The 15,407-nt window shown below is 35.6% G+C and overlaps 1 protein-coding gene across 1 annotated transcript in view; it reads left to right on the forward strand.

The window, feature by feature from the left end:
• LOC107738942 (cadherin-18-like) overlaps positions 1–14,724 on the forward strand; it is a gene marked incomplete at its 3' end in the record, with an annotated part of 113,225 nt that extends 98,501 nt beyond the window's left edge. Inside the window, exon 11 of the mRNA XM_016550868.1 lies at positions 14,428–14,724. Coding sequence (XP_016406354.1) covers positions 14,428–14,724 — 297 coding nt within the window. The remainder of the gene's footprint in view (positions 1–14,427) is intronic.
• Between the last annotated feature and the right edge of the window lie 683 nt (positions 14,725–15,407).

Consider the following 15,407-nt stretch of genomic DNA (forward strand, 5'->3'; position numbering starts at 1 on the left):
GAGAGAGAGAGAGAGAGAGGGGTCTCATGTAACCAGAATTCTGGTCCACATTGCAACTTATTTTGGCCTAGTTACAGAGGAATGCACAAACATGGAGAGCAAGTCTGTTCTGTTTTGTGGGTCATTTAGGGGTTTATCTGAAGTCATTTTTTGCTCATCTGAACTGGATGAACAGAAATTATACTGAAATGATGAAAATCTCTAGATTTATTTATCAACATGTTATCATGTAAATATTTCAGCCAATGTTTTGTTTTCTGCATAGATAATCACTAATTTGTTATTTTTTGTTCCCACATCAGTGTATTATTGTGCAATTTATTTTATTGTTTTTAATTTGTTGATAATTTCATTTACTTATTTATTTATTTATTTTTTATTTTTTTTATTATTATTATTATTTCTGTAATAGCTGTGAAACAAGTGGCCACACATGCATGCATTCAGAAAGGAATCAGCTACCTATTGTTTAACTCAATGTTATTAGGGCATGTTGTCACATGTTTAAAAAATAATGCACATTAAGAAACAAATGTGAAACAATATAAATGTATTCTATAGGAACACTACTAAAATAATTTGCAACCATTAAACAGCTTTAAACTGTATCCATTTTATTATATGAATTGACATATGCAGTTTGATTTACTTAAAGGGGTCCTATTATGCTTTTTAACTTTTTCAACTTTAGTTAGTCTGTAATGTTGCTGTTTGAGCATAAAAAAGATCTGCGACTCGTTGCCTTCTCTAGTGCAGCTCAACCAGGTCTCGTCCCATTTGTCGGTGTTTGTGATATCACAAATCCCGGAAAATATGCGTTGTAGTCCAAACGAGTCGTTCGTTGTAGTTTTTAAAAAGTGATTTCTGTTAAATAAAATATCTCATTTTGAATTGGACTTTGAGCTTTGTAACTTTGCAGATCTTTTATCAACATTACTGACTAACTAAAGTTGAAAAAGTGAAAAAGCATAATAGGTAAAAAAAATTTTAAAAACCTGGTATCGTAACGTTTTCATTTTTTTAGTAACGACTTAGTACCGAGTCTGTTGACAACACTAGTGGCAGGTGTCAATATAACAGTATGCACATTTCCTACCTTATTTGTAAATGAAATTCATCTCCAATCCTTCTTCTATTGTTTCAGGTTTATCCATAGTTATTCAAATGCTAGAAAAGCTTATAGCTGCTTTTCCATGTAAAAACCGCCAAATAAAGTTTACACGTAGTTACTTTATGATACATAATATTCAGAGGGTGGGGAGATGGGGGATTCCCCAGCTCAATATATCTCTGCATTGACTGAATGATTTTTATTTTCGGCAGCCATATCACCCTGTAGCCTAAGACTGGTTACCCACTGAAGCTAAGCAGGGTTGAGCCTGGTCAGTACCTGGATGGGAGACCTCCTGGGAAAACTAGGTTGCTGCCGGAAGAGGTGTTAGTGAGGCCAGCAGGAGGTGCTCACCCTGTGGTCTGTGTGGGTCCTAACACCCAGTACAGTGATGGGGACACTATACTGACAAAAAGCACCGTCCTTCAGATGAGACGTTAAACCGAGGTCCTGACTCTCTGTGGTCATTAAAAATCCCAGGATGTCTTTCGAAAAGAGTAGAGGTGTGACCTCGGCATCCTGGCCAAATTTGCCCATTGGCCTCTGACCATCATGGCCTCCTAACAATCCCCATATCTACTGATTGGCTTCATCACTTTGTCTCCTCTCCACCAGTAAGCTGGTGTGTGGTGGGCGTTCTGGCGCAATATGGCTGCCGACGCATCATCCAGGGGGATGCTGCACATTGGTGGTGGTTGAGGAGATCCCCCTCACAATGTAAAGTGCTTTGAGTGCCTAGAAAAGTGCTATATACATGTAATGAAATATTAATTATTTTATTTTATTTATTTGTATTTATTTATTTGTTTTATTCCCAGTGAATAGGACCCACCCGGGTGACACTACTCCAATAATAGACCATGCAAAATACCAAAAAATATCTTAAAAATATTGCAAATAACAATAAAATCAGAGAAGGACTTTAACTTTAAGCATCACAAGCAGAAAACAAAGGTATTGTTTCCTCTTTTTACTAATGTTTGTTATTAAAATTGTATATACATTTATATATATTTTTTTAATTATCACTTAGACATGTTGACAGTGTATATCTTCAACATTGTCTATGACCAGATATGTTTTCAGTGGATTTTACAAATTTGCTTTGCTTGAGAAAGCATGAAAATATACGGTCACAATGTTTTTTTTATTATTATTATTATTATTATTTGATTTAGTCGAGTTAGTTTGCATCAAACACAATGTAATTTTCGGCAATCGAGATCTGGCAGCAACAGCGCATTTTTCCGCTTGGGTGAGCGCTTCGCTGACAGCTTACCTCGCGCATGAAATCAGCCGCATGCCAACAAACTACTGAGAACGTGCTAAAAGGCGCCAAAGCTGTGGAGAATCCGCTCGCCTAGAAGCTTTCATAACTGACGTAGATTTACAGAAAATTAGCATTGTTTGTCAAATAAATAATTTTACGTACATATTCCCAACACTTTATTAAGCTTTAAGTTACATCTCAAATGACAAGGGATCAACGTATAATCATGTTTATATTAATCAGCCCGTGAACTCATTTCCTCAGACGGCCTGGGTATGTGGAGCATGCGCAGCTCATATGGACGGAACGCCACTGTTATTTAATAAGAGAATGGTGAATGATTTCTAGGTTACCTGACAAAACATTTTTTGTGATGAAATTGCCTTTATTAGAATAGGATGGATGCATGGATGGATGGATAGATCTGTTAGTGCCTGATCAAAATAATACAAAATAAATAAATAAATAGGCAAAATAAAAATATAATGCAGTGTGACAAGTAATTAAAGCAATTAAACCAGCGCTCAGATCTCTTAAAGACCCAGTTACTTTAATAGATCAATTGATTTCTGAATGCATCTTTTTGCACGTTTGCATACAGAAGGACCTTTCTAGTACAGCCCCTCATCAGAGGAGTTGAAAGCTGTTGCTGTCAGGCTGATGATATTTGGGAATTTTAATTAGTCGGAGTGTCACTCAGATATCCTGCCGCTGCAGTGAAGGTTGAAGTGTTGTTATGCGACAGAACGTGGCTGTTTTCCCACTGAAAGCTGCTTTTTATTGCTTCAAGGTGATCATTTTTATTCTCAGTGTTTTTTCCATTAGTTAAGGGGGAAGATAAATCAGCGGATATTCTGACAGTATTGCTGAGGTTAGGGAATGCCGCAGTATTGCTTAGATATTTTCTAATTCTATTCAATACTTTATTTCATTTATTTTATGACTTATTAACCGCACTATGCCGAGGTTTTGAAGTTCTTTGAGATCAGAGAGACCAAAACACAGACTCTAACAAACAATTAGCAGTATTATGGCCAAAAATCCACACTTTATAGGGTGCAATGAAGGCTTCGGTAAAAATGGCATTCAAAAATTATATAATGTAATGTAATGTAACTTTTGGTAACACTTTATTTCGATAGTGCATTTAGACGTTCTACTAAGTATAAGTTACTTTGCAACTGACTCAACTAACATTCATTAATTTGCAACTACATGTTAACTAACTCTCATTAGAGTGTTAGTAGAGTTAGGTTAGGGTTAGTAGAAGTAGTTAACATACTTGCAAAGTTACTTACATACGTACCATCAAAATAAAGTGTTAGCAGATATTAAGCAGACAGTCAACTAATACTATAATGACTGCTAGTTGACAGTTACTAGTTACATCTTACTAAAAGTTTTTCACGTATGACAGAAATAATGTTAACAAATAGCCAAATAGTTGTCAGTGTTGTTATATTATTTATATACTATAATAGTACTTACTAATATTTTGAATTGGTTGTTATTTTAATATTCTGATATTTTCAGTTTTCATTTTAATTTGAGCTTCAGTAATTGTTATTTGCTTTTGCCATTTTTATTTATTTATTTATTTCAGTTTAGCTTTAATTTATAAAGTTTCAATTTAGTCATTTTGGTGCTTCAACTTTAAACTTATTTTGTTAACGCTTTACAATAAGTTTCAAATTTTGGATTAAGTTTTTTTGTTTTTTTTTTGCCTTTTATTTGATAGGACAGTAGTTAGACAGGAAACGAAGTTGGAGAGAAGTGGGGGGGGGGGATCGGGACAACGCTACAATGCTACATGTCGACACGCTTCCCACGAAGCTATCGGCGCCAACTAGTTTCCATTTGTTAACAATAGTTAACTATGTTAGTTAACATGAACTAACAATGAAAAGTAATTCTAAAACATTTATTAAGTAAGGGATAATGTACATCCAGCCGGTTGTTATCGCAGAATAACCCCCGACAGGTTCTTGTATCACCCTGAAAGGGGTTATTCTGTGATAACAACCGGCTGGATGTACATTATCCCGCTTATTACACGGCTACTTGCCACATAAGTAAATATTTAGACACGAAATATTGATTTGAGTTGAAATATTTGAACGCAAAGCTTCCGTGAACACAGCAGCACACCAGGATGACATAAATAATTGTACACAATTTTGAATTGAATTTTAATATTTTATTAGCTAAACAAACGCAAAGCTTCCAGCAAGAAAAAAATGTTCCTAGCAAGAGTACAGTGCTGACTTCAGTTACCCGGATGAGCCTGTGTAATCAGCTTTTACCGGTTGTTATCGAAGGATAACATACCTCGGAATGTCGCGACTGACCAATCAGAATCAAGTATTCCACAGAGCCGTGTAATATTCATAGTTAATGTTAATTTCAACATATACTAATACATTATTAATATTAAAGGTTGTATCTGTTAACATTATTTAATGGACCTGAGCTGACATGAACTAAAAATGAACAGCAGTAGTTTTATAATCTAACATTAACAAAGATGAATAAATACTGTAATAAATAAAGTATTAGTAGTAGTAAATTTTGATCAATGCATTAATATTAACTAATGGGACCTTACTGTAAAGTGTTGCTGGTATTTCAGTTATTTGCCACATTTCTAAACCTTTTTTTTTTATGTGATATTTGTATTTTATATTATTTTATTTCTGATTGATTTAAAAATATATATTATTTTATTTTATTTATTTTTTAATCATTAACAATCACAATACCAATAGATATTTTGGCATTGTTTTACTGTTGTAGATAATTAAGCTTTTTCCTTTTTTTTTTTTTTTTTAAATGGTTGATGTTAATATAATAAAAGTTACAGCAAACATAGCAAATAAACTTATTCAAGTACAACCACTTTTTTGTTACTGAATACTGAATGTCATTTCATGTTGACTTTAAATTACTGCTCTCCTGTGCACATTTCAATGCAGTTGCTAAGGTGTTCTGTTGAGTTGTTAGGGTGATTGTAGTCCTACAGTGCAACTCAGTGGATTTTTTTTTTCCATCTGTTTCATCGCATGCCAGAGAAAATGCTTAAAAAGTCTGCTTGGAAAAATAACACCCCAACAAGGTGTTTGAGGTTTTATTCATGTACAAATGGTGAAGGATGAATTATGTGCCCGAGTTTAATATTTTAGGCTTGAAGTTTGTTCAAAGCCCTAACCTAGAGTATGAGCCATAGTAACAGTGCTGCTTTCCATATAAACCCTCCTGAATAAAAGCTTTGCTACAAGTGCACAGACTGTGTTGCATAACAGACATTTGGGGGCTGCTTTTGACAAGGATAAATGATTAAAAACTATGGACTTAAATATTGAACCGAGAAACATCATGCACACCAAGCGCCTGCCTAACGTTTGTGTAGTAAGCAGTTTTTTTCCATCAACTCACCCGTTCAGAAACAGCCCAGTTTAACGGTAGAAATGACAGTATTTGTATCAAATTTGTATCAAATACAATTCCTGCTGAAGTGGGCAAAATGTGACCTCCTGCTCACCATAGGGCAGCAGTTTGCCCGCTTCATATTAAATATGAATTAAAAGACCAGTTCTGGGAGCTGGAAGCTGAAATACTAGTGACAAAATAACCGAATTCAATTCTAGACACATTGACTTGTGTGTCATATTCACCTTCAAGCAAGTATTTCAAAAGCTTCCACACTTAGAATGCTTTGCACTTTTTTACTTTTATTACCTCCAGACCAAGAGAAACTACTTTGAAATCAAGAAAATTAAGTTGTGAAGACTGACAAAAATAAATAATGCATAGCCTCTTTGGGCTTTCACATGTCTGACCCTGCAAGCAAGATTTCTTGTATCTTGTAATGTCTGCCGTGAACAAGATGTTGACGTCAGATTCATAAGGGAGTAGATTTCAGCCTTTGCATCTCTCTTGTTCTTTCTCTCTCTCTCTTTTTTTGATCATACATTACAGTACATTGTTTAGAAATGCATGTTCTCTGTAGTGTGTCTCTGTGATTATTTATGGGACACAGTTGGGTGCCAGGAGTGAGAGCTTTTTGTGTCTGTGCAGGTGTTTAATGCTGCTGGCAGGAAATGTTTTTCGTAGCAGCAAGACACACAGCAGCTTCTGACTTACCCATATGTGTCCATTATCCATGTTAAAATCCATATACATGCAGGGCAGCAGTTTGCCCGCTTCATATTAAATATGAATTAAAAGACCAGTTCTGGGAGCTGGAAGCTGAAATACTAGTGACAAAATAACCGAATTCAATTCTAGACACATTGACTTGTGTGTCATATTCACCTTCAAGCAAGTATTTCAAAAGCTTCCATAATCTGCAACAAATAACTGAAATATATTCATCTGTGCAAAGAAGAGCCGATTGACATCGCAAGCGCTTGACATTTCAAATGAGCCTTTTGACAGAGTTGAGTGAAGCAGCAAATCGAAAACAAATTAATTGGCTATGGAGTGCTAGCTGCCAATCAAACAGCAGCTCATTAGCATAAACACGTTACTTGACCAATAGAAATTAATTCCTTTGAAGGCGCTTGGAAACGTTGTGTGGGATAAGGTTGAGTAAGGCCTTGTTTTCCCCCAGATCGGTTGTAGGTTGGCTGTTTTCCGGACTGAGATGTTGGCAGATATGAAGGTGGTAGTTTCAGTCTGGTTTTGTGTCCTGAACATACAGCTTATGTTCTCACATGACACTTTGAGCAGTGTTGCAGTGCAATTAGAGACAGTGTGCTGTCAGCCACCAACGGGTGAGGATGACACGTCAACATAAACCAAGACAGAAATGCTTCCCTCTCTACAAAGATCGAACCTTTTTCCGTTTATTTGTTTTAAGCAACATCTGGGGAAAGGCTTATTGTTTGTAAGACTTGAGAGATAGAAGAGTATTTTTTGTTTGTGGAACTCATAAATTATGTGCAAGAAATAAACTTTTCCATTAAGATCCTATGTTCAATGTTCAATTATATATTATATTATATTATATTATATTATATTATATTATATTATATTATATTATATTATATTTTTTGCACTTAGAATGCTTTGCACTTTTTTACTTTTATTACCTCCAGACCAAGAGAAACTACTTTGAAATCAAGAAAATTAAGTTGTGAAGACTGACAAAAATAAATAATGCATAGCCTCTTTGGGCTTTCACATGTCTGACCCTGCAAGCAAGATTTCTTGTATCTTGTAATGTCTGCCGTGAACAAGATGTTGACGTCAGATTCATAAGGGAGTAGATTTCAGCCTTTGCATCTCTCTTGTTCTTTCTCTCTCTCTCTTTTTTTGATCATACATTACAGTACATTGTTTAGAAATGCATGTTCTCTGTAGTGTGTCTCTGTGATTATTTATGGGACACAGTTGGGTGCCAGGAGTGAGAGCTTTTTGTGTCTGTGCAGGTGTTTAATGCTGCTGGCAGGAAATGTTTTTCGTAGCAGCAAGACACACAGCAGCTTCTGACTTACCCATATGTGTCCATTATCCATGTTAAAATCCATATACATGCGCACATCCACATGACATGTAATGCAATACAAGTATCTGTCAAGTAATATCAGTGTTGCCAAGTCCGCGGTTTTCCCGTGGAATTGGGCTACTTTAACACTGTTACCGCGGATTGTTTTTCATGTCCGTGGGTTGAAGCAACCCCAATAACGTGATATTTAGCCCCTAAAATGCAAATTTTACTAGGGGAACCCTGCCAAAAAACGTGTATTTTACCCCCCGGAACGCGAGTTTTACTGGGGGTCCCCCCTCGAAACGCGATTGGGCTAGTTTTGGGCTAGTCTCGTGTAGCCAGACCTTCAGACTGACGGCTGAAGGTCTGGAATTCATGGCAGCTTTTATTGGCCAAGGCCCGCCGATGAGGCCGTTTGACCGACATGTCAAACAGCCAGTCACAGTTTGTTTCGTTTCAACGTCACGCCTTGGGGGCGTGGAAATGTCGCCACAATAACAGACCGGTGTGTAAAACTCTCGGACGTATTTTAAAGATTCTATGCTGCGAACTTGAAATATTTCACATACTTTTGAGAATCCAGCGTTTCGTTGATCCTGATAAGCGCTCAGCGTCACAGTTGTAAACACGACGGCTTTCTTTTTTATTTCGTGAGGGGGTTTGGCGCCACAGGATCTTTGTTTCCAGGCGGAACGTTAAAGAACGCGACACACACGTCTCACGGAAATCCTGTATAATTCAACCTATCTGATGACGACTTCGAAACTCCTGAAGTGTTTCCACTTTTGTGTGTCGTATGCATCAGACATTCAGCCAACGGTCCGTGGGCGTGACGTCTGAGGCTGAGACTAGTTTTGGGCTAGTTTTGAGTAGCAATTGGGTGGGTTTTGTTGTGAAAACCTGGCAACCTTGAGTAATATGGACCATATTTAAGCATGTTTTTGAAAAGAAATACAATAACACTGTATAACGTTTTATTGTTCATATTAATTATTATTTTATTATTAATAGTATGCACTGTAAATAAGCAATATCACACAAGCAAGAGTAGATATTAGGATCAATAGCGTGAAAAAATAGTAACTTGCTTTTTAGACACACTATTGCTCAACTTTGGTTTTGCTTAGTCACGAAAATAGTGTAAATGTATCAGTGTTGTTGTATGAATCTGTTGAATAAATGATTCAGTGGTTCATTCATAAAGACAGTAACTTGTTCCATTCTTGAATGAATCTGTTTTTGAACAAAATAATGTGACCCGTGCTGGCAAAATGAGTCGGAATGCACACGGTCTAATTTTGAGCTATAGGCAAACGAAGTGAAAAATGTGGGTTTTTGTCGAATTTCAGTTTTCACAAAAATGAGTTAATTAAGCCCTCGTCTAGCAATCCCAGTGCTCCAAATAGTAATTAAACATCTAAAATTATCTTTATTTGTACATTTTCTGAGAGGAGTACCTTTTTCTCTGCTCGCTTCTTGCAATTCTGTGTACTGTATACACAGAATTACAGTAAGCTATTCACACAAACATAATCTGTTATGTCTTAAGTGAACGTTTGGGGAACTGTTACGGAAAACATTTGATGTGTAACATTATATTAGATCCATGCTGTACAGTAGGACTTTCTATATAGGCCGTCTGTCTCATTAATGGTAATCTAACAATAAAAGAAAAGATCGCTGCTCTTGATTGAACTGCTTTTGTAGTTTTTTTTGTAATTATTATTATTTAATCAATTTATTTGTAATAAACACACTGAAGTGATTTTTACATTTGATTATTTGTTTTTGTTACTTGAATGAAAAAAAAATTAAGTGAAAAAAAGTGTAAAGAAATACTCTTTGAGAGAAGCAGTCAATCAGCGGAAGCTAAAAGCAGATCGTAAGTGTATTTATTTCTTGTCTCAGTGTTTAGCGCAGTTGTCATTGCTAGGAAACGCTTGTTTTGTTTACTGTGTTGAGACGTGCTGAAGTTGTGTTTGGTCTCGTACTGTATCGCATACCTTGTCAGTGTCATGCGCTTAGCCCTTTTTTGTGATAAACAGTAAAGTGTGTTCAGCTGAATTCAATTTCCGGTTTGTCAAATGGGTATAAAAAAGGATAGAACACCGCGGCAGCCCTCATGTGAAGACCGAAGAGTGTAAAGACCATCGACTTCACAGTGCAGGGACACAGACAAGGGACATAAGTATCGGTTTTGACTCAACCTCTTTTTTTATACCTTTCTTCACTTCTGTTTCAGTTTTTATGACTAACTCTTACTATGTGTTTCCATATCCCTACTATTACTACTACTCACAAAACACGCATCACACACAATAGGCAGCGCAATCCTAACAACATGTGCACTTTGCCTATGTCTGCTAATACACTACTTTCTTTTTCTATTAGTCTCTGGAATTGCCAGTCTGCAGTAAACAAAGCAGATTTCATTACATCTATTTCTAGTCATTCAAGACTACACCTCGTGGACCCCCAGGACCACAAGGTAACTTCTTGGATGAATTAGATGTGCTGCTTTCAACCTTTCCTGAGGATGGTACTCCCCTAGTTATGCTTGGAGACTTCAACATCCACCTAGATAAACCTCAGGCTGCAGAATTCCACACTCTGTTTGACTCTTTTGATCTCAAGAGAGTCTTAACTACGGCTACTCACAAATCAGGCAACCAACTAGACCTTATTTACACACGACACTGCTACTATCATAACAAAATTAACAATCTGTCAAGCACATCTTACCAGCAAACATACACTCGTTCACATCACTCTTCACTCACTGAGGCAGAAGTCTCCAAACTCATCCTTTCTAATCATCCTACTACTTGTCCACTTGATCCTATTCCATCTCATCTTCTTCAAGTCATTTCTCCTGCAGTTGTACCTGCACTCACTCACATCATTAGCACATCCCTTCACACTGGTGTTTTTCCCTCAGCATTTAGACAGGCTCATATAACTCCACTACTTAAGAACCCCACCCTTAACTCATCTCTTTTAGAGAACTACAGACCGGTTTCCCTTCTTCCTTTCATTGCAAAAACACTTGAACGACCTGTGTTCAACCAAGTCTCTGCCTTTCTCACACAGAACAACCTCCTTGACAGCAACCATTCTGGTTTCAGAAGTGGACATTCAACCGAGACTGCCTTGCTCTCAGGTGTTGAAGCCCTAAGACTGGCAAGAGCGGATTCCAAATTTTCAATACTTATCTTGCTGGATCTGTCCGCTGCTTTTGACACGGTTAACCACCAGATCCTCCTGTCAACCCACTTGCACTCTATTTATTTACTAACTGCTTGTTTTCTTAAAAAAACAAGAACACTTGCTTCTCTTATCTTTTTGCATTCTGTCTATTTGTTTTCTTTTTTATTTATTATACGATTATAATTCTGATTTTCTGACTTCTGACTTCTGATTAACAAAAGCAAAAAAGGCCTCTAACACTAGCTTGCTCTATTCTTTTTCTATTCTATCTGTTTTCTTTTTATTTATTATATGATTTAAAAAAAACATGCTACGTGTACTACATTAAGCTTACTGAGGCTTGTTATAGCACTTGCATATCATTGCTCTTTTGTTGATTTTGATTGCTTCCATTGTCCTCATTTGTAAGTCACTTTGGATAAAAGTGTCTGCTAAATGTCTAAATGTAATGTAATGTAATGAATGCTTTTGTTTAGATTAGTAAAATAAAAAAAGTAATGCACTAGGTTTGTTTCTTTCCTATATTTGTTCTACTGTTCTTGTTTTTTTTGTGCATCTGTTCTTATTTTTAATAACAAAGATAAAATAAAAAGTGCCTATATTGTGATTATTAATATAGTAATTAATATTAAGAAAGGAAGTGGAAGAAACAATGCAACGTTGCTAAGAGATTTCGTTTTGGAACCTTCAGAAAACTTCAACGGGTGTAGCTCAGTCATTTTTCGTCCGATTCCAACAAATCATACTGTATATCGTTTTGAAGGTGATGTATTTTTTGAAGAATGTAAAAATGTAATTTTTAAGAATGTAAAAAGTTATTTTCGAAAATTTGCTCATTGTGACTCATTTTGCCAGCACTGGTCACAAATTGTTTGAATGAATGATTCAATGACTCACCCAAAGACACTTACATGTTTCATTCCTGAATGAATCAGTGTTTTTGAATAAATTGGTTGAATGAATGATTCAGTGACTCACTCATGAAGACCATCACAGTTTCATTCCTGAATGAAGCAGTGTGAAGCAGCAACTCACTCAAGCCACTTATCGCCACCTACCTGTGTGATGGTGTAAGCAATGACAAATGTTGGTAATATTCTGTTTCTTTCTCATTTACATATTGCATAAAACATAATATTGCATTTAATAGATGTAAAATGTATCTAATTATTCTCGGTTTCATTTAATAGTATTATTATTGGGTTGATTAGGAGTGATTTTGTTTAGAAATAAGATCTCTTCATGAAGGTAAAGGTTGATATAAAGTGACTTTACTCAGAAGCAGCTGTCCATCAGGAGTCTGTAATATGCCACATAGGCCTCTAATGGACTTGAATTCAAATGTTGCTCAGATCAGATGTGCCGAGCCCCTCTTTCTTGCTATTTGACTCATTTGCTGCTCAATTTCTATTGATTTCCCCGTATCCTTGTCCATCTAGCATCCCTTTCTCAGAATGCTTAGAAACGCAGGGATTGCCGGAGAATGTGATGAAGTTCAGAAAGAGCGAGATGGAGGCTCATTAGGTTGATTCTCAGGTTAAGAGCTTTGCTCGCTGTGCTGTAGGCAGCCAGTATAAGACAGACCTTGCATGTTCAGGGCTCAGAGAATGTGAGTTCTCCCATTAAAAGCCCATCTGTGGGAATGGGGCTCCTAAATGCTCTGAAACGGCACACTCGGGCAGAGAGCTTCAGCGAGAGTGGCCTGTGCTCAAACCAGGCTAATTTGATATAATGATCTCTTATCTGCCGTCTTTCTCCCTCTCTGTTTTTCCTCTCGTTCTCGAATAGACTCTGTCTTTATCTTCGTCTGTTATCGCTCTCTCTCATTACTTCTGATTTTCACCCTTGAATTTCCCTCGTTTTCCGCTTTTCATTCATTTTCAGTTTTTCGTTTCAATTGAATTGCTCGTTGTTACCATTTATTTGCCTTTTGTGTTTTTTTGACTGTGGGCACTTTTAGCCCTGTGGACTTTTACAAAACAAGCTCTTTTGAAACACTTTTCACTTTTGACATTTTTTAATTTGTATTTTTATTTTTTTTATTATTATTTTTTTTTTGGTCAAATAACAATGTGTAATAGTGTTTGTACATGCTTCACAAGAAAATAATTTTGCCAAAACCATTATTTCTCTTAAACAACAAAAGTCAGTCAGTCAGTGGTCAGTGTTGGTGATAGAAATAGCTTTTTATACATTTTTGGACTAATTTATATTAACTAATAATAATGAAAACTATTGTAATAATATACTATATATTATACTATATAATTTCCCAATGTGTCCTAAATATATAAAATTCAATACAATTTTAACACTTTTTCCACAATTTGAGACACATTATATTTCATTTTTTTTTTTTTTTTTTTTTTTTTTTTTTTGTGACAATGGTTTTGGTCATGGTGGTAATTGCAGAAAACTGAGATTCAGTCATAATTTGTGCAAAAATTGAAATATTTTTTGCATAAATACAGAAAATGGTACACAAAAATATTGAAATAGACTGTTTTATTCTGTTTAGCTCATCATGTTTTTTAAATTATTATTAATGATTGCTGTTATTATTATTGTTGTTGTTGTATGATTTGTTTTCATATTTCATGAACCAAAAAGAAACAACACAATCTCATGGTAAATCATAACTATTTTACATTTTGGCAAATTGATGGCTTATTCTTGCATCCCATTCATACATTTTCAAATGATCTGCATAAGATCAGCCCTTACGCCCCACTGATGGTTATGTTTATCTTACGTATTTTTCTTATAATCTTATGTTTTCATATGATGCACACTGCATGAATTCATATGAAATCGCCGCCTTGTAAAACAGGTACAATTTCTCATAATATTAGGCTGAAATGAATGACAAAGGTCTGTTTTTTTAGACTATTTTTAATGTGACAGCCATATAACAAAAAAATCTGTCACTATAAGTTGAAATCTGTCACTGTTCACTCCCCCTCCTGTTCCACTTTTAAAATTCATGTGGATTTTTTTTTGGTTACACTTTATTTCGATAGTCCACTTTAGACATTCTACTAACTATAAGTAACTTTGTAACTACATGTCAACTACATGTCAACTAATTCTCATTAATTTGCAACTACATGTCTACTAACTCTCAGAGTAGACTGTTAGGGTAGGTTTAGGGTTAGTAGAATAAGTTGACAAAGTGTTCGACGATATTAAGCAGACAGTCTACTAATACTCTACTAACTGCTAGTTGACATGTAGCAACAGATGTCAAGTTTCAAAAAGCAATTTAAAGCCAGAAACGTCATCTGAATCCATCTGATAGTTGTGCGAGTGCTTTCTAACTAATTGTGACCTTATCTGTGTGTCTGTCCGCAGACAGCACTGCCAGCATCATCGCCAGACGGCGGCGGTTCAACAGACTGACACAGGAACTGTACGAGCTCCCGCTGGTGGTGTGGGATGACGGGGAACCCGTCCTGAGCAGTACCAGTACCCTGACGCTCAGGGTGTGTTCCTGCCAGAGAGGCACCAGACTGAAGATCTGCCAGGGTGAAGCGTTCCTCTCCTCCGCAGGGCTCAGCACTGGTGCTCTCATTGCCATACTGCTCTGTGTGCTGATTTTACTGGGTGAGTTCAACCTGGAAATGATGCCTGAGTATTTTGCCAGTGCCTGTGAGATATATATATATATATATAAACCTCAGACACATCATCCTTCAGATTGTGAGAGCAACATAATCAATTACTTATGAACAGGGCCAAAAGAAACATATAGGAACTCAATATAAATGCTGTTAATTATAGGTAATGTTATATGGCATTAATAAAGCTTTTAACTTATTTAACATACATACTTTTTGAGTAAAACTGAATATTAAGAATTAATAATCTAATGATTGTTTTTGTACGATTATGGATGTTAGGTGATAATATTATTGCTTAATTTAAATGAATGACTGTGAAATGAAATGTAAAATAATATTACACAATATACAATTCAAGTAAATTAAAAATATAATTATTATTAGTATTATTATTATTATAAGACTATGTATATGATGTAAGTCAGTTTTAAATAGCATTTTAATGTAAATTTAATGTACTGTGAAATATAAATAATGAATAATACAAATAACAAATAACATAATATAAAGAGAAATTGTTATATTAAGTCAATTAAAAATATAATTATTAGTAGTATTATTGGTAGTATTATTATTATTATAAGACTACATATATGTGCATATACAGTAGTCAACATTTGAAGTGGATCAAAACCTTTCATCAAAGTTGTCCAAAAACAAAAATTTGTTCTTGTCTTAGGACAACTTTGATGAACTTTTTTGATCCAATTC

Source organism: Sinocyclocheilus rhinocerous, unplaced genomic scaffold, assembly GCF_001515625.1.
Source record: "Sinocyclocheilus rhinocerous isolate Xijiao unplaced genomic scaffold, SAMN03320098_v1.1 scaffold465, whole genome shotgun sequence".
In the NCBI taxonomy this organism is placed as follows: domain Eukaryota; kingdom Metazoa; phylum Chordata; class Actinopteri; order Cypriniformes; family Cyprinidae; genus Sinocyclocheilus; species Sinocyclocheilus rhinocerous.